The sequence below is a fragment of the Larus michahellis genome, chromosome 5 (assembly GCF_964199755.1).
Source record: "Larus michahellis chromosome 5, bLarMic1.1, whole genome shotgun sequence".
Classification (NCBI taxonomy): domain Eukaryota; kingdom Metazoa; phylum Chordata; class Aves; order Charadriiformes; family Laridae; genus Larus; species Larus michahellis.
Window position 1 is genome coordinate 30086592 of NC_133900.1, and position 24220 is coordinate 30110811.

Genomic DNA, 24220 nt, shown 5'->3' on the forward strand with positions numbered 1-24220 from the left:
TATTTTCTTCTTCTCCAGCACAATAAACATTCAGTAATTTATAGGAAGTGGCTCTACAGAAGAGATCAACAGAGAAACTTCAAAAGTTTCACAGAGACCTGAAAGTGTGGTAAGAGCCTTTTCCTCAGAACAAACATCAGGAGAAGAACCACTAAATATGGCATTAAGAAAACAAAATGAAAACAAAACTCTGAATCTCATTTTGAAGCCACTATCATGCTTTTCAGAGGCCTGATTCACTGCGGGAGCACTGGGCTTGTAGTAATGGATCTCGTGGCTCTGAAGAGCCCATGCTGTAATTAACTCCCGTCTTGTCCATAGCCTGCCATTTATAACAACTGGTTATTGAAGGACATTTTCACTGTCACTTCAAAATCCTTTGTGTCAGACTCGTCTAAGAAAGAAAAAAGATACTAAAGACACTTTTCAAGTTGTTTTATGCAATTGCTCTGTCAAGCCTTCTTCCTACTGTGTAAAATAAGGCATAGGTTCAAAAAACCTGTATCTGGACAGAGCTGGACCATTCACTTCAATGCAGCTACCCGTTTCCAGGGGCTAAACTTCATCAACAGAGAATTAACATACATTAAATTCTTTGGCAATGCTGTTTTCCCAACTAAATTCCTACCAAGGTGATGTTCTGCAAGTCCCCACAATGAAGGAAGGAGGAAGCAACAAACTCCACTTTCCATTCCAGACTCAAATCCATACTGCAAGCTGATATCCATATCTTCTAAGAAAATTAATCTCCTACAGTAATATACTGGAAAAGCTCAATGAGTTTTGCAAACACAAATGCAGATTTAGAACTTCAGGAGATCTGCCCTCAACAAACAGGCAGCTGTTACTATTGACCCACATACAAGTATTATTGTGCTCAGTGCCATTAATGGATAATATTTCTTTTGCGAGAGCAAAGCCAAATTTTAAACTTCCACACACTTAATTTCTCTTCAGATCAAACTTTATTGCAGCCTCTTGCACTTTATACTCCATAAACCACTTGTGCAGAGCATTCTCCTCCAGACCAATTAAGATTCTGCTTTCAATTCCCTCTGTAAAGTTTGCTGTGCTCCCGTCTTCTCCCCGGCCACATCAGCAGCTAGGATGACCATAGATGGAGCATGTTTGGCAGCTGAAATGACCCAGATGCTGAATCTAGAGCCATCTTCCCAGCCGCAGTAGCTGGGCTCACATCCGACTCCTCAGCTGTTGGCTGTGAAGCTGCCCTCAAGTTGTGCCAAACATACATCTCAAAGCTTTGACCGAACTGGGGCAAATGCTCTAAATCCGCAAGGCCTGCTGACAAAAAGGATAATGAAGACTAAAGGTATTAAAAGTAGGCAGTGAGGGAAACCAAAAAGCCTGCCTCCTTTCTCTTCTATCCCTTATTTTTTCCCACTATCTCTTTTCCCCTATTAAAAATTCAGGAAGAGCTGACTGGTGAGAGCAGGTCTAATGTACCATGTCCTAATTTGAGGTACTGACTAGCAGGAGATTCCCCTTCACTTATCCACACTACAAGCAGTGAAATGTGGCTCATGTACCTCTGCATCAAGTAACAGGCATAGCAAGGACTGGGCAAATCTTTATCAAGGGAAAGATGGAGACAGACAATTCCTTTATTTCATTACTCATTCTTTAAGCTTCCTAGACATCTTTAAACTGTCAAAGCTGCAGAAATTCTTGTACAACCCAGGAGCGACTACTTAATATCCTACTTCTGACCAATTTCATCACAATCTTGAACGCAAGACGGGACTTCTACATCCTCCATGCCTCCTCACTGGGCAGCTAAAGAAAAGGCTTACCTTGATTCAATGGCCTCAGTCACTCAATTACCACTATGTATTCTGATCTAGATTTAAGGAAGAGTATTTGAAGTCGTGGCCCTTTACTTCATCTCTGCTCATCCTGGCACACTACTCCACATAACTGATACAATAAACCATCCCCACCCACCAGTAAAATACCTCCACATGGGCTATTTGCTACTGAGAAAAAGAAGGCTCTTCTGAAATAGCAAGCCAAACTTACAAATGCCTCTTTCAGGTTTCTTGTATGTATTACATATATACATACTGTACCCATTACAGCTCCTGAAAGGAAAACACTTTTAGAGAAAGTTTGTTTTTCTAAAATATCACATTTAATAGTCAAAAATATTTTGCACATTTAATATTAAATAGCCTATGCCATGATATAAACCCAAGGGTTTCCAAGTTAAAAATAAAGATGATCTTTTGAGTAAAGTGAGCCGCATCAAGTTTGTTCTGCCTAAGCATTTTTGTAAAAGACAAACAGCATTTTTTAAGACGCAAGAGTAATACATGATCCCATTTTTAATTACTACTGAAAACACTACTTCTGAAGCTAACTTCACCCTGCAGCACTTAAAAGTCACTAAACTGAATTACAGGCACTAAGAACTGTCAAGTGAAACAGACTTCGAATACAATAAGTGTACTGTATTTTAGGAAAACCAATTCAATTTAACAGTATATTAGTAAATGAAAGAGACTGTCTACAGTACCACTTCTTTCTTTTAACCCTCTTCTTTCAAGACAAGTAATTGGACAGGGGGTAATGGTTTTAAACTGAAAGAGAGCAGATTTAAGATTAGATATTAGGAAGAAATTCTTTACCCTGAGGGAGGTGAGACACTAGAACAGGCTCCCCAGAGAGGCTGTGGATGCCCCATCCTTGGAAGCGTTCAAGGCCAGGCTGGATGGGGCTTTGAGCAACCTGGTCTAGTAGGAGGTGTCCCTGCCCACGGCAGGGGGGTTGGAACTAGGTGATTTTTAAGGTCCTTTCCAACCCAAACCATTCTATGCCTCAAAATCAGAAGATCTGTAATTAGGAACCAGGATCCAATAAACCAACAATTTTTATTCTCTACCAAGAGATTTCTTGTCTGATTGTGTGCAAGGAAATTAACATCTGTCAGCCTTAGTTTCTCTATATGCAAACTGAATAAGGTGTTGGGGGAGGGAGGAAGAGGCAACTTAGAATTAAGTAATTATTCAGCATTTCTTTAACTAAAATAAATAAATAAAAAAAATATATATAAGCACTCAGTTTGCAGATCCCAAATATACATATACAAAATACGCAAAGTAAAAGAAGGGTACTTACTCTGGACTCCAACCCTCATGCCCACTTGCACTGCAGTATTTGGAGGAAAGGCAGGATTTGCAGCACTCCCACCATGAACAAATCCAGGTTCTGCTGAGCCCCGAGGAAATAAAGTTGCAAAGCCAAAGGCAACTCACACAGCCAGATACACCTACTTGTTTACACAGCACAGACTCCAATATCAATCCCCCAAAGTACTCAACTACAGTAGTAGTGTAGTGTGTAGAAATGACACTTTAAATGAATAACCAGGAAATAAAGCCAATTTACAAGGCTCTAGAAAGCATATGGAAGCGTTCACTAGCTTCCTAGCCTAGGTCCTTCAGAATACAAATCACCTCTTCGTTATGTTTCTACAGCACCCAGCAAAAGGAAGCCCTCAACTGGTAACTGAAAATGCCAGAAAATCTCAACACAAATCATAAACTCAGCTTTTAAATGCTATATTGGGGACCTTCTGTCCAGATGACAGCCTGCCACTGAAGGATTTTTAAAAAATTACTGTTCAAGGCACTGTAATTTACACCTACAGTTAAGAAAAGCACTGCAGTTAAGAAAAATCCTAACAAAACAACTTACTGTCCTTCCGTGGCTACATTTGCCAGAGTGAAAAGAGACTGCCACCCAGTGGACTACAACCAAGTACATCAACTGTAAGCCATGACATTCAGTACGGAATTGTTGAAAATTTTATTTTTAAGAAAGTGTGGTTATTTTTAGGATTTTTCCCGTTAATATAATAATGTTTCAAATACATAAATTCATTTGTCATTCTGTCCTGCACCTGAAAAATCAGCATTTGCATGAAGGCACTGTATATATAAAGCTTTTCAGAATTACCAGAAAAAAAATAATTACCAAATCAAGCTTTCACCAGAGAAATAGTTAACTAGTGCAATCACTCAATTTAGAGGTGGGTTATGTTCTAAACGCAGCTTGTGCCATCCTTCGGAAGGTTTAAACACAATTCACCTGTAATATGGCAATGCTGAATAGCATACAGAGATAGTCTAACACCTCTTGAGGTTTGGAGTTCATTTGTATTTGTAAAATCCTTCTCCAGTCTTCTTACCCAGCTTCTTTTCTTGTACCAGTTTATTCAGGAGTGGGCTGGGTGCAAAAAGAGGATTGTTGGGCTCTAAGGAATGCCATCCTGGTGGAAGAAAAAAAGCCGATGAATTAGTAACAGTTCTGTTTATATGCAAAAATAACAGAGATCTGCATCTCCTCAGAAAAGTATTAAGAGGTCAGAAAACTGAAGGAGGTTTGGAACTTATTCTAGACTCTCGGAGACCTTTCAATACAGATTCATAAAGCACAGATCAGTATTGATGATTATGAGCAAATCTAGCAATTAGACTTTAGGTGTAGTATACTCTGAACACCTTATAATCTCTATGACTGAGGATTTTTAATACCTAAAAAAAAAAAATTAGAATTTTAAAAATATAGTTAAGTATAAGGAAATAAAACAAAGGCTACACTGAACAGAAATTCAAGTGGAAAGAAACTCCAGGTTGAATTTCTACCTGCGAAAGACATGGTCAGTTAGAACAATATTAGACTACTCTACGGTACTGGCTAAAAGCAAAAGAGGTTTCATTAAGATGCTATTTTGAAAGTGACATTCTGCCTCAGAGAATATTTAAGCTGCTCATTCAAAATAATATAACAACCATCAACAAGCCATCACCAATTATATCTTTTTTTGTTATTGTACTGACATTCATCCACTTAACAACTGAAGTGAAAGGGACATAGTATTCTTGCATCTTTTAAGGTTATTTACTGGGTTTCCTATTAATTGAGAATGAAAACACAGTTGGCAGAAAAAGGATAGGGAGTCTCAACACTTGTTGTTTTTCATCAGAATTTCTTACCTCCCGTATGTGTCTCGCTTCCCACTGATTCTTTTTAGTTATATAAAGTTCCACTAATATTATTATTATTATTATTTTCCATTGGAACATGATGAAGTCAGCAAAACCACCACTGTTGTGTCCCCATGTACATAGGGTACAGGCATACAGTACAAATGCTGTACGCATACAGCATTCTGAGCTGAAATCTCATTCCTTTCTCCTCAACAGTTAAAAGGCTATGCCACAAACATTGTTTAAACTAATTAAGAGTCAGATTTTCATTAGAACATTCATTACAATTTAGCTAAAAAGGGGAAAAATGGAAGAAAAAAAGCATGCAGTACCATCTATAATGTATTTACTGGTATCCAACCCAACATAGTCCAGCAGTTCAAATGGACCCATGGGATAGCCAGCCCCAAGCTTCATAGCAACATCAATATCTTCCTTTGATGCATCTCCTAGAGAAAAGATTGACAGTTTGATGAACAGAGAAGATTCCGCATCTACTTGGCGCCACTCATAAATAATTACCACGGTATTATTTCACCCTGGTGCAGCTCTTCACAGAAATCTCTGCACGTTTCAGAACCACAAAAACTGGAGTCAGCATACACATGTTGGAGTATAAAGCTGAAGTTCTCACAAAAAAAAAAAAAAAAAAAGCAAGCCTGCAGGCCTGCTTTCCATTTTTCTAGCTTCCTCTTGCATTTCAATATAGATCACTACACTATTGATGGAGCCACAGCTACTGTGCTCAACCTATCAGAAAGACTAGAGGAAGAATTGGTCACTATGAAGAATCAAGAGCTTCTTTTAGAGGCAGCTGAATAGCGAGTGTAAGTAAGGAAAGATCTCAATTTCAGCTTCGTGGGATCAGCAGCACCTTTTGAATGATGCACAGGAGAGGGCTACTCTTACTCTACAACAGCCAGAGGGCAAGTGATAGCCAGCTGATGGACAAGGCAGGCATGGGGAGGGGAGCAGCAGCAGCTGAGTTAATTGCTTAGTTAAAGCAGCTTTCACTGGAGGATATCCATCAGCATCAGAGATGGCAGATAGGAGTAACCTGAAGAGACTGTGCAGGTGCAGTTAAATTTGTGAATTACAGAATTATTTAAAAAAATTAATAATCAAAATTATCAGAAATTTGTTACTTCTACTTCAGTCTGTGCCTATAAAAATACAAATCCTGCATTGCCACATTGTCACAGTTAACATTCACCTCATTCTTTTGTTGAGAATGCATACTTTATACTGCCATGAAAGCAGATGCACCTCTACTACCTATTTCTAATACATATTTTGATAAAGGCAGTGCACTTCTTTGTAGATCCTGTAAAAAGGATGAAGTTAAACAAACCCCAGAGGTACTTGTTAGGTAACCTCCATGCTCGATGCATACAAGTGTCCAAAAGCTTGACAGACATAGGTGTATAAATTCCATAGGCTAAGATCAGAGAATATTAGAAATACATTTCCAAAAATCTCTGCAAAGAGAACAATTTCAGTGAAAGTTCTGTATGAAGTAATGATTTTTATAATAGTATCTCCTTTTACTCTTTAAAGCTGACAATTATTTTTTTATAAACCACATTTTATTTCTGAGAAACTGAGAAAATTAGCCTTTATAATCAGTTCAGTTTCCCAAACACACGTAAATCCTCAACCCATTTGAAGCTGATGCAGATGTACATACTTGTTCAACAGATTTGTCCCACTTTGTCAAACTTAGGACTCGGCCACCTGACAGTATACAGCTGCATTACAATACATTTAAAAATAATAAAAGGGCAAAAAAGGGTTGTATCCCCAGCTCATACTAGTCTCTGAGTATAAAGCAGACTCCCATAGAAACCTGATTGACTGCTTTTTTGGTTTTCCACTAAAAACAGGGCAGTACAGACCACCATACTTTTTTATAAATATTAATATAAATTACTATTTATAATATGCCCCCTGTTTAAATCACTGTTAATATACTAAAGGTATTTTGCCTATGCAAAACCACACATCTAACCCAAGGATATTTTGTATAAATAAAGACTCAAGGACTGACCCAATAAAATGGTATTTCAGTGCTTGGGGTTGCCAGGAAAGAGACCCAATTTCATAATAAAGTGGATGACAATCTGGCTCAAGTGTTTACTCTGAGAATTAATGCAAAGGATATGATAAAAGTTTAACCTGATGCAATGGAAAATATGAATTGCAAGACAGCCATCAGGCTTTTCAAAACATTAACCAGCTTTTTAAATAGATTTCATTAGAGTTAAAAATTTATAAATTGACTTTAACAAGTTTGGAAGTATCACACTGTTGAACAAAATACAAACAGAATAAAAATTAAATCAAAATATTGTTTAGCTTAGGCAGAAAACAAGTCAATTTTAACATATAATCTCAGTGACTGTTTTCTTCTTCATTTAATTAGAAGTTCTATTGTCTCCTGAAATATGCATAATGATACATGTGACTTAACAAAGGCACCTCTTTTACACGCACTGGAACACCCATATACTTTATTTAAAATTGTGACTTTTCTAAGAGAATAATGCCCCTCGCATCCATGCCTTTGCCTTTCAAGTCACTAAAATTGCTCTTTTCTCCATTTGAGATGTAATTAGGTACATCTGTTGATGGATAAACAAGTAATGTTGGTTTTTTTTTTTTTCTGGAGATCAAACCATCCCTTCCATGTGCTATAAAAGAGATTTTTAATATTTAAAGCATATTTGGTGGAATCCTGATAATGGAGTGCTTTCATCTGTAAAAAAGCAGTGATTTCAAAAACAAAATGTTTCAAATGACATTCTTAGTAGCACGGAGCTATGAGCAGAGCACTTGAAATAAAAGCAATTATACTCGATAATTACCTCTTTATCTACTACGTTATTGGCTTGTTTCCTTTTCAAAACAATTATCAATGCTTTGAAAAATTTAGTGGTTCTTTGAGGGACTCGTGATTATTTCTACCTACCCTCAGTATTAATGTAAAAGAGACCATCAGTGAGATGGGAGTTCCTAAAGAACTTATGTCTAAAAAAGGACATAGGACAAAGTGTGACAATGAGTATTATATTACTTACCCCACCTGAAAATTGGTGTTTTTATTTCAGAAGTCCAATATAAGTGAACTCAGAAGAACTTCACTAATGGTCCTATTATGGGATTTTCAACCAGTTTCATTAACGTCTCTTGGGATGGAGAGAGGGAGGTTCCTGATTAGTTGGCAGAGGATATTTTTACAATGGCACTATACTCACGTTATCATCTCCAAACCAGAAACATTTTCCAGCACCAGAAATTTCCCACACATGTAACTAGTACCTTCTGACTCTGCATACACTGACTTTTAAAAGTGAAGACAAGGTCTTTCCAACTTTGCATATTGGCTCACATTTCAGGTTCACTATTCACTTCCAGCTTTTAAGGTCTAAAAGTTTTGAGGGAATCCCAAGGCATTTACCAGTGTTATATGTCAACATTCCATGAAGTCAATATCCCAACAAGTACCTCTCTCAAAAAGCCGAACAGCTTCCATCATATATGGCACCAAGAGACGGTTTACAATAAACCCCGGAGTATCCTACGAAAAGAAAAAGGTATTCTAAATAAACATTCTTTACTAGTACTATACTTAAATGCTACATGACAAATTAAACAAGTGGATGAAGACACTTATTGAATCATCAACTTGGGGTACTCTCTAAACTGTATTTTTCATCTGATTTATCTGCTTAGCATTAAAACAAAAAAGATGAATTTCACAAACATAAACATTCATCATGACTGAGAACAATAAGACTACTACAAGCCCAACTCAATTAATCTTAAAACAATTTAATGTGGCCAGTTGGCAAATGCCTTTTTTGTAGCAAAATTCTGCTGATACAATTTCCTGAAGGATACAAGAAGAGTAGTTCTTCCATAACATTTCTTTTTTGTGTGTTCACTACTACAAACACTCCTGGCTAAACAGTCTACTTTTCCACCACTGCTCAAGGGTAAACCATGCTTTTGACAGCTGGTATCACTTCAATAGCAAACACCAATACTATCAATGAAAAGATAAGAGGCGTGATGCCATAAGAAGATAGTGAGTTGAGGCAGAACTTCTCTTACACAAGCTTAAATCAAAATCAAAAACACAAAATAAAGAGAAAAAGCTTTGCAAATATAGGATTATTTTGTATACTACTACTGTTTCAGATGTTTATTGTTCATTCCATTTTATCTCAATATTCAATCCAGAGAATTCCAAGCAACTTTTCTTCTACAAACAGGAATTTAAAAACAAAACAACAAAAAAAGAGCTTCAGACATGAAGACTGCATTACCCTCTAGCCACGCTAATTTGTAACAATAATTCTTATATATTCACCATATATTCTGCACATTACATACTGCAAAACTGTGACAGTAACAGGGAAAAAGTCAACTAAGGCCACCGAACAGTTTAGCAGTACAGACAGAATTAGAGTCCAGCATCCAGACGCTGAATTACTGGTAACTAGTGGATTGCAGGCCCTTCTTTTTATGACCAAATGTCTCCTGGGGGCTATGAAACTTAAGGCAATAGCTGGCATAAAGCTACACAGACCACAACTTAATGGATTCAGAAAAAGTATGCTTAGGAAGTAGGGTGTTCCTCTAGAGAAAAAAAACCAAAGCTGCGAAGCAATGAAGATTAATATGGGTCTAGTTACTGCAGTCCTAAGAAAAACTTGCAATGAGCACACACCATGGAGGATTCATCCAGCTGCCTCACAGTATAGGAGGTAGCAGTCTTGTCTCTAGCAAGGCTAAAGATGAGCTCCTGCTTAAGATCTCCAGTCCAGGCTTCTGCAGGACTGGAAAAGAAAAATGAAAACCTGTAAGCCCTGATACTCATGAGTTTTGCTGCTCTAGACAAGATGTCTAGAGCACTCTACTTTCACGAATTTGTGGTAAATGTGGGTGTTTTCTTTGCCAAAATGCTTTTAATAGGGAAGAGAAACTGGACAAAACACAGCCCAGCAATTCTTGAAGTGCTCTTATGTCTACTAAAACCTACTACCTTGAAACTACCAGTTTTCAAGAACAGACCTTCTGAACACTCTACAATCAAAACGTACTCACCTTACAACTGACAGGACTCTTTCCTACTGCTTTACTGAAATCCAGAAGTGATTCAAAAGTCTTCTGGCTGGTCATTGGAGTCTTGATGACCTGGGTAGAGGGAAAGTAGGAAGAGCGTAAGCACATTTATGAGCAGAATCTCTTTCATTTTCCAGTACAGCAATGATTAAACTGTAACACAGAACACTATTCCAGAAATTCAGAAAACATCTGTTTTGCAAAAAGCAATTTCAATGGATATATATGTAACAGACATAGAAGTGTATTTTAAAGACAGATCCAGCATTTTGCACATTTTGAAATTATGTGTTTCTTTAAGACACTTTCCCATGCAGCTAGTATGGATGGTAAAAGGGACCATCCTTTGGAATCACATTTAGAGATTATAGTACAACAGAACAACTTTAAAAGCTGCATAGCTTCTGTTGACTTGGGAAACACAGTCGCATCACTCTAGAGAACTGTATTAACAGACATAGTTCCTGATACAAAGGGTCGTAACATCTACCCTGTGCCCAGTGTAAACCTGACACAAACATTTAATTCTCAAGAAAATTTAAAAACTATCTTTCAAATTTGTGACAGCCGCTTAGCTTTTGAGTAGTACATTTCCATGTTGATCTTTAAAACTGAGTCTTTTGACACGTGTAGTATTTTCTGTGCTTCACTGGAGTTGGGATGCATTAATTCATTTACTAGAAACCTAACCCCCTCTAACCCGTCCCAAAAAGAAGAAGAAGGAAAGAAAAAAAAAAAAAAAAAAAAAAAAAGAGACTTGCAGAAGCAGAACTGGGGGTGATATTTGTGTTGAAATTGGCCTCCATGTGCAGTAACTGAAAACTGCTACACATAAGCAGTTAAGGCTGACCTCCTTGTTCATGTAATTAAGTCACACAGATTTCCCTCATCCTAATGACGTAAGGTCGACACGAAAAAACACTGTTCGGAGTGAGGAAAAGGCTTGTTTCTCAACAGAAAAAATAGTGTTTTTTTACTTTGATATTAGATAAAAATATCTGAGATACTTAAATAAGACTGCAAGAGTTTCAAGAATGAGGTTTTAATATACCCTTCAGAATTTTGAAACATTAGCACTAGCCTTTTGGATTATTAGAGAAAGAAATCCCCTCAAAGCTATGTGCTTCTGAGCATGAGATCAACAATCTATGAAAAGAGCAGATAAGACTCAAAGGCACTGCAGATTTGTGACCCATGAAGGACAGCTTCCATGACAGATGACTGGCAATTTCAGTAATATCTTTCATAGTTTTGGCAATTCTCTTGATTTTCCCCTGATTATTTAAAACTGAAACATCTGTTTTACATAGAAAATGTTGTTCTACATCATTTGTCAATGCCAATCCAGATTTACAGCAGTAGATCTGAAACAAAAGCAAAGCTTTTAGAAGTGTATTTATCTACTAAAATTGGCGCCTTTCAAGTTCAAGTCACCAAAAGCACAGCTTCTGTGTTTTAAAGTTCTTCAAATACCACTCACCAACTGGAGTGACTCTGGGCTAGGACACTCATAAGTCAGGTGAAAAAAAACCACAAATTATAAGGATTGACCACAGCAGTGAGACAGGGATTGCTATGTTTTGGGGTGGTTTTTTTGGGTTTTTTTTTGTTTGTTTGTTTGTTTTTTTTTTTTTTTTTTTTTTTTTTTACAAACAATGATAGATATCCTCTGTATTTTTCAAATCTCACAAAGGCTTAGTTTAGATTTCTAAAGACTGATTTGTTTTAGGCTTGAGATAAGGCATAGCACATTTCATCCACAGAAATAAATTACTGCCAACAAGTAGTTCTTAGCACAGGAATCAATAAAGCCTATGTTAGCCTAAGGAATTATACTAAAGATTTCTGTTATCTCTGACAACACCTACAAAATTTCTCCCTTTCCTTCTTACAACATTTCCTCAGAGCATTTAGTCACAATATACATTATGTGATATATTAAACTAAAATAAACCAAACCACTACACATGGGTATCGAAGTTAGGGAGAGACAATTTGCAAGTGTCTGAGCCCTCATCAGACAACCATACTCTGAATCAAATTTGTTCATTTCAGCCAAAAGGTTCAAACATTTCAAAAGGTGGATCAAGAGAATGATACTCAAAGACACAGAGCAAGCAACTGCATAATATCTGTTTTAATGGGAAACAAGCAAACAATATAATGAAGTGAATCTCAGAAGTTCAAAAGGCAGGCACAACATATTTGAAGTGCTGGTCACCAAAGCAATACTAGAACCAACCCATTCATGGGAAAGAGGAAAAAATATTTACAGTATTTAAGGGCACAAAGTACATGAAACTTTGGAGCAGAGTGGCCAAAATGCGAAGTTTATTTTCACTTACTCAAGAGTTTTTAAGTTCTAGCTAATCAGGGTCAGTCATAACAGGGGAAGGTGAGAAAAAGGAGGAGAGACACGTCATTTTTTCTGCAATGTGACCTTTACTTTGGAGGCTCAGATAAACACTTATAGCAGATTATTTCTTACCCTGCTCTGCATTGCAGTATTATTAGAAATTGCATGATGTAGCCAAAAAGAGTATGTTTAGAAAAGACATCTGAAGAGTTATGTAAAAACTTCTTTTTACACTTCTTTAAAGGCTGGGAAATACTGTAATACTTCCAGACAAATCATCTGTAACACTGAAACAAACATGACTGACTCTGTTCCAGAAGTCAGGAGGCAGAAAGATTTCAACTCAGGTCATTTTCTATCGATTTCTACACTGGTAACAATTAAATTCTTCTGTCAGTCATCGGATGATTTTGTTTAAGCTGTCAGTAGTTTTTATTAATCAGCTTGCCTGCATGCCTGAAATTATCACTATAAACAGCACCTCTGTTAGCAGTTCTATGGAGAACCTTGGATCCTGAGACTGAAGGAGTTAGCTCTTGTCTGTTCAACCTGCCCCTCAACAGAGGTTGCACCACCCTCTTACCACTATAGGTTGCTTATTCCATATCAGAAGAGGTGCAAACAGATCTACTCTTTCATCTAACTGAATTTCAAGTGATGACAATTGCATTGCTGTGCTACATTCCGCCCTTCTACTCTGCTCTTGTGATACCCCACCTGGAGTACTGTGTCCAGCTTTGGAGTCCCCAACATAAGAAGGACATGGACCTGTTGGAGCCGGTCCAGAGGTGGGCCACAAAGATGATCAGAGGGCTGGAACACCTCCCCTTTGAGGATAGACTGAGAGAGTTGGGGTTGTTCAGCCTAGAGAAGAGAAGGCTCCAGGGAGACCTTACAGCAGCCTTCCAGTACCTAAAGGGGGCCTACAGGAAAGATGGGGAGGGACTCTTTATCAGGGAGTGTAGCAATAGGACAAAGGGTAACGGTTTTGAATTCAAAGAGGGCAGATTTAGATTAAATATTAGGAATAAATTCTTTACTGTGAGGGAGGTGAGACACTGGAACAGGTCCCATCCCTGGAAGTGTTCAAGGCCAGGCTGGACGGGGCTTTGAGCAACCTGGTCTAGTGGGAGGTGTCCCTGCCCATGGCAGGGGGGTTGGAACTAGGTGCTCTTTAAGGTCCCTTCCAACCTAAACCATTCTATCATTCTGTGATTAGTAAGACACTTACCTCCACAAGCTTCATCATAGGCACAGGATTGAAGAAATGGAGACCACCAAATCGGTCCTGCCTGGTGGTCGAGTTCGCCAACTGTGTGATTTGCAAGGATGACGTATTACTCGCAAATATTGTATGCCTGGAAAAATGAAACATATGGATTGCATAAATGACAGCTATTTTTCTGCCAGTAGGAGACTGGTGCACCAAACATCCATAGACATCCATTGGCTAACCATCCACAGAGTTCTCAGAAATATCCCTGCTGATTATCAAGGTGCTTTTGATGATGTGTAAGTACAGTGATGATGAAATAACCACTGGAAGTGCTCACTCCTGAGTAAATATGTTGAATACTTATATTAGGTGATGGAAAAAAAGACTCTGTAAGCAGTCAACTCTCAAATATATTCCAGTTAATTCCTTCAGCAATCCTGGAAACCTAATGGCAATTTTTTTATTGTTAATCACTTACACATGTACAGAAACCCAATCATTTCCATGTCAAAAACGCACTTTGGAACATTAAGAAAAATTTGGAATCTTTTATTTTTTTTTTATAATGAACAATGGTAGACGTGATGAGCAAACCTACCACCATAGCAAAGAGCTGATGGAAAAAAACAGAGAAAAGACATAAACTGCCGTGCATAGGACACTGCAAAGGTTACACAAAATCACAACAATTTTAAGACATATATGAAGTCCTTTTCCAGACATAAACCAGATTTACTAATTGCAATCTATAACGTTGTAGTGTTTTGGTTTTTTCCCCAGAAATATCTCAGAACCTCAACAACCTGCTATACCAACACCATACAGAAAACTTACAGAAATGGCTTTTTCTTCAAACCACGAAAATCAGAAACTATATTAAAGATGAAACTCTACTCTTCCGTTCTGGGTTGTATCCTACTGACCTTTCAAAAAGTTATCCTAAGGGATTCATCAAATGTTAACCTATATTGGTATTTTGTTTTCATTTCACTAAGATATAATTAAGCTTTGCAACAGAGCTTTCTGAAAAGTTATGTCCAATTTGTGGACAGTAGCATTAAAAGAAAACATTTGGGGATTAAAAACCCCACAGTGATTTCCATTTTTGATCATGTTCTCTCAGTTTTTGAGAATCTGTTAAGGAGAAGGAAATAAAAAATCCTGTGAATTCCTGTTTATGTTTCTTACAAATATTCCTTTGTTATTTCCCCACCATAAAGTGGGCCTTATGCTATTCTGAGGTGGGGTACTAAAAAGAGTATTCTACATTTCATAGTTTTGACCTTCAATTTCAATGCTTCCAAAAGACACTTCTCTTTCCTGTATATCTGCCATTGTATAAAAAGAATTCAAATATTCATATAAAAATTAAGTGCATTGATTTGTGAGATGTAATCATTGCTATTGTTTATATCTGGGTTCACTTAAAGTAAGAGATTTTACCTCCACATCACTTCTGCACGTGAATACTGTAGCCTAACACAACATAAAGCTTTGGGGGAAAAAAGCATTACATTTATATTGTGTACAAGGGCAAATTTATTTACACTTTCTGCTCTCACCAAACAATTGATTTAAATTGAGTTTAGAATAGAATTTACATGCCTCTGACTTAAAATTACACAATGCATGCTTCAGGTGACAGCAGAGTTGGAAAGCTTTTGAAAGCAACAACACTAGAGTGAAGCCCCAGTAATGCTTTTCCAGGCACTGGTGTGCTTCCTCTTGGTGCCATCTAGTGGGTCAGGGGAAGGCATTAAAATCAGAGTCCAACACAAGAGAAACATACCATTTCAATAAAAATGACTCTTACAGCCCAGCTCTGTTACACAGTGAACACTGAACAACACTTCTTTCGTAGCATTTTTATAACACACTCATCCTAACACAGTGAACAGCTGGAAACCACTGGCCAGTTTCTAGCTGAGTTTCCACATCTAAATATAAATCCTAAACCAAGAGATGTTGACGTGCAATTCCTACCACCCAGAAAGAAATAAACAGAAAGCAAGTCGGCAAGAGCTCCTGAAGTGGATACCCAAAAATTCTTTCATCGTGTTCATTATTATCCTGTTTGGAAAAGCACTGCAGTGTTTAAATGCCTAAAAGCCACGAAGAACGTGGGGATATTCTCCAAAAACCCTAGCCTGGCCTTTTCAAAATGGAAATGTGAGACTGACCGAATTCAAGAAAAGGAAAACAGAACTGAAGAGTGGGTAGCAACGCTTTATCACCTGCTCTGAAGCCGATGACAATGTAACACAGTCACAATTAGCATATTGGCAGGATGACTGTAACACCGAGAGGAATACAACATACACAAGCAATTTTGCAAAGCTCTAGGAACATAAACTAGTATGCTCTCAGGCTGATGGCATCCAAGAAAGACACCTCACCGTTTCACCTGGGCAGTTACCCAGATGAGGAACACCCTGAGTTCCCAGTGCTCTGTGGGGTTGCCCAATGCTCGTGGCTCATAATATTTTATCTGAAAACTTAAAGACAAATTCACTCCTCACCCCCGAATAAAACTTTTCTCAATAAAGAATGGCTTTCCCACCCCCCTCCATTTATGTATCTACTTTCAGAGGAATTATAGTTCTTTTATAGAGAAAAGGGAAGTGAAATTAAGTTGTGTTTCGATTTTTTCAATGCAACACTTTGGTTTTGTGCTGTCCCCAGACTTATCTCCATGGGAGAGGTCAGCACAGCGCAAAAGTGGGAGACAAACATGTAGCTCTGGCAGCTATGGAAGCACATGAGACATGGGATACATTACAAAAGAAGAAAAATACAAGGTTTCACACAGCTCATGTTCCAAAGGCATAATTCATCATCTTGCCTGAGCAACTGTAATACACAGCCCCTTATGTTTCAATCAGCTAGCAGCTACCCTCACACTAAATCCTGAGATGTGAATTAAACCGAGTTCTCCCTCCTCAGAAGCCTGATCTTTCATGATCTCTGCCTATAACCTACACTTCACAGTGCCGTCTACACCCAGGGCCCCATAGATCGTCCATATAATAGTTTTAGAAATTTTGAAGCTTAGAGAAGACTGTAGGATGCCTGCACTGACGGGGAGAGCTTTGCATTCCACTGCAGTACCACGCAGCACGAACAAAGCCTACTGCTTCCTTCTAACACACAGAAAAACACTCACATTTCTGCCTTTCCCCAAGCTACTCACAGGAGCTCCAACTCCCTGCTCCTCACAGAATTACAAATTATCCTTTGTATCTAAAGCTAATATTTTAAATGCTTGGCTACTAAGTGTCACTATTTTACTAGCTTCTTTTTCTTTTCATCTAGACTTTCTACACTGCAACCCATATTCTTCACCATTCACTTCCTTTTTCTTTATCCTACATGTAAGATACCTGTATGTTTATCATCATTTCCAATTCTGCTCTTAAAAAGGAAGGCTTCATGTCTAATGTCATTTTTCCCAACCCTTAAAAACCATGCCTTTTGCCACAGAAAGGAGAATATCTGACAACTCTATTTAACAGTCTGTAATGTAAAATGTAATGTAAACTTTGATGTTTCAAGGCATCTATGCTTATAAACAGCTCATTCTTGCAAAAAATAGCCTGAGGTGTTCCAAATATACATATATAAATGAGGCTCCAAGTCCCTGTGCCCACTTTTTCTTGCTGACTGGTTCTAGACAGTTTGCCATTTAGTACACTCTTATTTGCTCATTAGCTTTCTCTGCTGAATACGGACAAAGACTCAGGCAACCAATGGTCTGTTTTCACAAAATAAGCACAATTTAATCATGACAAGGAACCCTGATAATTGCCAAAGGCAGCTACTTTCGTCTGTCAGACTAAGGGTAATGGCAAGTTACCCTGTGCTCAGCGCACGGCTGTTTATGATCATTTATTGTTTTCAGAAGTACCAGGTAATTTTAATTAATGACCATATGAGACAGCCTGAAAATCTCCCCAGGCTGAAGTCAAATAATGATAACATCTTTTCTCCCTTGACAATATATTCAAGCTGCAGCTTGCCTAGTTCTTTAAGTAATACCTCTTAGCCAATAGCCCCAGATGTAGCCGTACCAGTTAAAATCTCAACCTGCAAGCACTCAGGGTCTTGTGATTCTGAGTCATCCATGACAAGGATCAAGCTTCTGAGACTGCATGCTCAGCTTAACAGCATTTTTGGGTTTGGATACAATTCAACAGTAACTTCCAACAGTTATCAAATACAGTTCAAAGAAAGTTCCAGGGACTGTAAGTAACTGAGTGAGTGCAGGCTAAGAAATTAGTTACACTTTTACCTCACACACAATATCCACCAATGAGCTATTTCCAAACTCTTATAATACCAAGTAAACTTAGTTCACTTAAACTACTGTTAAGCTGACTGTGACTTATGGCTAAGAGGCTGAGACTTCTTAAAACTTGTTAATGTCAGGCGCACTGAAAACAACTATTTTATCATCCCAATTCCCTATTTAAATACAAGAACACATACATTAACCATACCCCATGTGTACCAGGACAAGATTATTCTACTGTTGTGTATTTGCATTTGGATTTAGATTTGAACTCGCTGAGTAGATGGACAAATAAACTACAACTAAACAAACTCAGAAGCACCTCAAATGAAGCAATGCAACAAGTAAATAAACCTGGTGAATACACCTGAAAGCGTTTGTAACATATGCACCTGACACAACAACTATTCCATAGCACATGACTATCTGGAATTAAGTCTAAAGAAAAAATCCTGGGTTTAAAAAAAAGCAGCTAAAAAAATGCAGAACTAATGGTGTAAGAATAAAAACAGATGATACAAAGGTCTAAGTTTTAAAATGTAATAGGAAAAATGCACATACTCTGGAGCAAACTTATCCAGCCTCTTGAAGAGTTCATTTTTAATTTCCTGGTTCTCCACAATGGCTTCTATCACCAGATCCGTGCTGTGGACCACTGCTACTGCATCTGTGCTTGTTGAGAGGTTCTTTAAGGTCTTCTCAATGAACTCAGCACCAGCCTGAAACATTTCCAAGAAGTTGCAATGTCTATTTACAATGATTTCATTTATTTTTACATGAAAATCCCCTTACACGGTCAGAAGTATTTTTGAGCCCTCAAAAATTCAGGCAGTCTGCCACATTTCCAAATCACTGAGAAAATTCTAAGTATGTACAGATACTGCGCCTTCACTGACACATTTTTCCAAGACAATCAAATCTGCTTTGGAGCAAATAGGAGATCTTTGAATTCATTCTTTTAGGAAGACTGTTTGCTACAGTCCAGCCTTCAGCATAAGAGCCTGAGTGAACAACCGGTTGTCAGTCAGTAGTTTCTGAGACAACCTGGGCCTGCCCTCCATAAAGAGGAACTTTTCCAGTTTCAAACCTTGGCACTGTTTTCATTCAATGATTATCTGGTTTCACTCCTATGAACAGATATGTGCTGGTTCACGAATGCTTCAGGAAATGAAATGGCTTACACTCACTATAGTTTCAATGCAAATGTGGGGAAAAAATATTCTGTTTTCTGTCTAGTAAGTCTGCCAATCACTGACATAGTTTGCGAGGACAGAAATCAAACAGAACTGCAAGACATTGAACCAAGGGTAAATGGAGACATAGTACAAGTAAAAACATACGTGCACACTAGAATATTATGTCATATATAGAGTACAAGCATCATGTGGACAATTTTCTTTTGGATCTAAAGACCCCCCATAATTATGTATGCATGCTCTGATTATCCTGATATTATTATAATTTTTCTTTTGTACTTCCTCATGCAAACATGCCCTTTTTCATTTCCATTGTCTGTTGCATGCTGGTTTCATCATTAATTCATGATTCATGCTGGTAAACATCAATAATAGTATATATTATATACTAACATTAAAATGTATCAAAAGAAGAACTGAATCTGCTGTGGAATTTAGAGAAAGAAGCATAGTAACAAATAACCCTTAGGATATAAACTTAGATGCATCAACTGCGCTGCAGTGACTTTCTGTATGTAAGTCTTGCTCAGCAACATGAATGCAAAGTATCTTACACATCTAATTCATGTTACTCCAGGGTAGTTAAACTTGCACTCATTTCATTTGCAGTAATCCTGTGACCAAGTCTTGGGGGGCAGGAAGACTCCTTACTAAGGTATTAAGACACTTCTGTTACTATTTGCTTTTGGACAAAATTGGTGCATTCCCAGGTAAGCGCTCAAAGATAAATTGCTATTAAATTAGGCACCATTAATTTGGCACATTTTCACACCTAGCATCTATTTTAAGGTCATCAAGTTGTTTTAAATCTTTATCTCAAAGCTCAAGTCTACGAAGAAAAGAAAATAAGGTAAGACATATTTCAACCTCCCTGTATCAAGAAAAGAAAATCCAAGTTCTTCAGCATACTGGAAAAACTGGGGTGTTTTTTAAGCCAATATATTAACATGCTCTATAATGCATAACTGTAAACAACATCTGAGCTTCAGTAAGGTAGTTTTATTCTCCTAAGTTCTCCTAGAGGTATAAAGAAGCTGATGTCAACCTCAGGCTTATCTGCAAATTTCTTCTTTGTCACTCTCTTCAAACTCTCTTCAATTCCTTTTGTAGACTTTTTAAGGATTTCATCTGACTGGTCTACTAACACCACAGTGTGACCACTGGCTGCTGCAACCTGAAAGTTAAAAAAAAAAAAAAAAACAAACATTCAACATCAGTATCACAAAACAACAAACCATATTGATTTGTCTTGGGGCAGACAATACACTAGGCAGTTAATTTGGCAAAAGAGAGCTAAAGAACTTTCAATCAAGACTTAAGCACTTAACTAGAAAAATCATAAAAACCTGCACACAGTTGGGGCAGAGGGGAAAGGATAAAGGTATCAAACAACTTGAGGGAAAAGGAAAAAGAAATCCCTTTTCCCCCAAGCTGTCTGCAGAATGCTACCTGCACCTGCAGGCAGATGAATTCTATGGATAGAGAATGAACAGCTGTCTTGAAAAGAGCAAGTAGCTTAGCTGTGATCCTCAGATCGTGTATGGAAAAAGGGCTGTGGATACCAAAACTGGAAAGCTGGCAGGGTGAGCAGGTGGCATAAGGGACGGCTAACCCTGTGATCCCAGGGCACAGTGTAACACAACTCTGCTGTTAGGCCACGAGCATGTCCCTGCAACAACAGGAAGGTGACAGTGGATCTGTGAGTAGCAGTGAAATGTTTGACGCTCAGGGCTGCACAGACCCGAGTGGCTCGCAAACTCTCCTTACTGCATACTTGGTACAAACACTGGCTCGGCTACAGGTAGCCCTGCTGGGTTGTCTTTTTGGTTGGTATTCAATTAATTTCAAACATATAACGTCACTTCCTCACATTGCAACAGTCTGTTAAAAATCAGCTGTTCATTAACTGTTACTTCACTACTCATTAATTGTTCTTCTTGATAGTTAGCAACAGCCTTTCTTTATTTTCAGAATTCTTGAACTAATGGAGTTGTAATAATTGTGGAAAACAGATGTTAAAACATGGTTTCACTCACTGTTTTTAGTCACACAACTTAGAAGCTCCCCTTCTGCAAATTTTTACTCTACATCTAACCTTGCACCTGGAGACTAAAGATTCTCCTCTGTCCACAAGACCTACTCCAACAAAGCTACCTGAGATGAAAAATACAGAGATATCTCCTGAAAAAAAGCATGGTGCTATTCTCATCCAAGTTGCCTCACGAACCTAGCAAATAAAGAAATGCCTATAGAGAGCAGCAGCATAGCTTTAACAAAGTGTCAGGCTGCAGCTGGACATTTCTTTATCCATCTTTTTTTAATCATTTTTTTATTTCATAAGAATAACTGAATCATAAAAAATGCTTAAACCAAGCTTGGACTTGCACTCCTAACGCTTCCTCTGTTGCTGATCATTTGCAATGGCAAAGCAAGACCCTTCGCTCTTCAGTAGAAAAATCAATACCAAGCACATTTATAAGAGATCCTTCACTAATTATCCATTTACAATTATACCATCCCTGACCAGCTAGCTAAAAATCCTAGAAAAATTAACATCTCCCTTTTCTCATCTCATTCTTACCATATTTACATGGGCAGGAAAGAAGAAAAATGTCAAAGGTCAAACTATCTCCTTGCGATTCAAACACATGCTCACTCAGACTCTACTATACAATGATCTTAAGAATACTAAATAAGAAACACAAGGGTGCTGGGGAGTCAATTAATGCTTTTCTCACACAGAAGTGCTTTTCACGTGGCAGAATCAGAAATTATAAACTCCTGGCTTTCAGCCACACATTTCAGCAGAGGTTAGCTTCTCCTGAGAGTATGAGAAAACAAGGAAAGAGGAGAGACAACTTCTTAAGCATTCTAAAAGGGAAGAGAAGCTTTATTAACAGGGTGCAGAGGAGACCCCGCTCAGTGTAACAATCACCTCTGCTTTGAGATAATTTTGGATTGATAAATCAGAGGCAGATGGTCAGCAAAACAATCCTTGGTCCTTGACAGTGGCAGAAGACTGCAACCCCTGTTACTGCCAAATACCAGACATGTTTCTCTTGACGAGCTGCTCTCTGAAAACGTGCACGCTAATAGAATATGCAGATCCCTTCACTTTCGCTGCAGAATTATACCCTTTGCATAATGTGCATCTTCCTCAAACATGAGAACAACTTTCTTCAAAGTTTTTCTTTGATGGTGCCTTCAGTGGAAACCTCAGGCTCTAGTATCAAGGTACAGAGGAATGTTTTTACCAGACCAGTTAATGAACAACTATCTAATTCCTTAGCAAAAAATAAAAAAATAAAAAAGTGCCCCTGTATTCCTCCTGCTAGAGATTTGCCAGGAATGTGAGAAACCTTCAGTTCTGAGAAGGAAACCCATTCATTCAATAAAATGGAGAACTGCTATTTATGAAATCCAACTTCACTGTCAGTTTCCCCTTGGGAATGCTTGCATATTCCAGTTACTCTTTGTGAAGTTTGTGAACTACCCTGGTATCTTGGGCAACAGGCTCTTTCTGTGAATTAAGCACATATCTAAGTCTTAAATCACTGACAGGACCGGTCAGTCGTCTGTCCCAAAGCCATCAAGTTAAAAATGAACTTGAAAGCCAAACGACCGAGACGAAACACTAGGAAAATAAGCCCTATTTAAATATTAACCACTTCATAGTTCTACAGATGATTGACAGCTAACTGTTAACTTTAGATGCTGCATTCTACTTTAATAACTCGTGAAATGTCACTTGATCCACCCCCTTGGCAAGTCAGAAGAAGCTTCTTTCTTGCACCGACATTTTCCAAATATTTATTACACCCTGCCTGATTTATAAACAGTCCACACATCGTTCAAAGAACCACCTTAACCCATTTAAAACAACATTGACCTTGGCGGTTCCTGCCTGGCCCTCTGACCCGCAGATGCGGGGATTAGCAAGACAAGAAAAAGCAAGAAGCTGCGGGGCCCCCACCCCTCCCCGCCGCCGCCTCCTCCTCAGCCCGGCAAGGGGCCCCGGCAGGCGGCAGAGCCCTTGGGGGAGCGGAGCCCCGGCACGGTCCCCGCCTCAGCCCACCGGCCCGCCGCCATGGCCCCCAACCGGGCGTGAAGAGGCGCTCCCGCGGCACGCGCCGCGTAACGGCCGCCCAACGGCCGCCATGACGCCGCCGCCGCCTCCTCCCCTCACCCAGCCGGGCCGGGCCGCTCTCACCTGGGCGATGCCGGCGCCCATGAGGCCGCCACCGATGACCGTCACATGTTTGACGACCAGCTTCTTGGCGGCCGCCGTGGCGGCGGCAGAGGAGGTGGAGGCGGCAGTGCGCACGAAGTGGCGGGTGGCGAAGGCCATGGCGGAGGCGCACGGCTGGGAGCGGAGAGCGGGAGGAGGAGGCGGCGGCGGCGGCGGCGGGGCCAGGCCACGCTCCGCCCCGGCGAGGGCCGCCCCTGGGCCCGCCCGCCGCGGGGAGAGGCGCTTTGGGTCCTTCACTTCGGCCACTTTTGATTTCCTGAAGAGGAGTCCAGCAGCCAGCCCACGGTCAGCACGACAGGTAGATGCCCCGCTGCCGCCATGTCTGCCCTTCGCAGCGGAGGTCAAATGCCTTCAAAGCGTTCACCTTCCTGCTGCAGCAGCTCATTTTCTCAACGTGAGAAGCGGGCCGTAGTAAGAGTGTTTCCAAACGAGGAGGGGATTTTGTTTTCAGGCCAGCACAGACTATATAGTGAGCTGTTACGGTTTGAGAAACCCACAACAATTTATTGCTGTTTAGACAATTATTCTGTCACCTCCCTGCCTGGGAAAGGGAACTGGGGAAAACCAAGGAAACATGAAGGTTGAAATATAAATAGATTTAATAGGATAAGACTAAATAATTAACATTAATAACACTGAAGAACCAGTATTGATCCCGATACCAATATAAAATATACAAAGATGATACTCAGCCAATTCTATCAGCAGGAAGCTGTGCACTCCCAGCAGCGGACAGCAAATGTCGGACACTGCGAGCGCTACGACTTCGGGAGGAAGGG

The 24220-nt window shown here is 39.1% G+C and overlaps 1 protein-coding gene across 1 annotated transcript; it reads right to left on the reverse strand.

The window, feature by feature from the left end:
- Positions 1-3806: 3806 nt before the first annotated feature.
- HADH (hydroxyacyl-CoA dehydrogenase) lies at positions 3807-23763 on the reverse strand. The gene is made up of 8 exons (XM_074589396.1): positions 23403-23763; positions 20238-20366; positions 18558-18715; positions 13724-13850; positions 10119-10208; positions 8514-8586; positions 5342-5458; positions 3807-4288 (listed from the first exon to the last, which is right to left on the reverse strand). The coding sequence occupies exons 1-8, from the start codon at positions 23538-23540 to the stop codon at positions 4170-4172; spliced, it is 951 nt and encodes a 316-aa protein (XP_074445497.1). The 5' UTR covers positions 23541-23763; the 3' UTR covers positions 3807-4169.
- Positions 23764-24220: the final 457 nt, after the last annotated feature.

Coding starts and splice junctions, on each gene's coding strand:
- HADH (XM_074589396.1), bottom strand. CDS start 23,540: ATGGCCTTCGCCACCCGCCACTTCGTGCGCACTGCCGCCTCCACCTCC. Junction 13,851..18,557: donor CTGGATAAGTTTGCTCCAGA/GTATGTGCATTT, acceptor TCATTTTTCCAG/GCATACAATATTTGCGAGTA. Junction 4,289..5,341: donor CAGTAAATACATTATAGATG/GTACTGCATGCT, acceptor TTCTTCCACCAG/GATGGCATTCCTTAGAGCCC.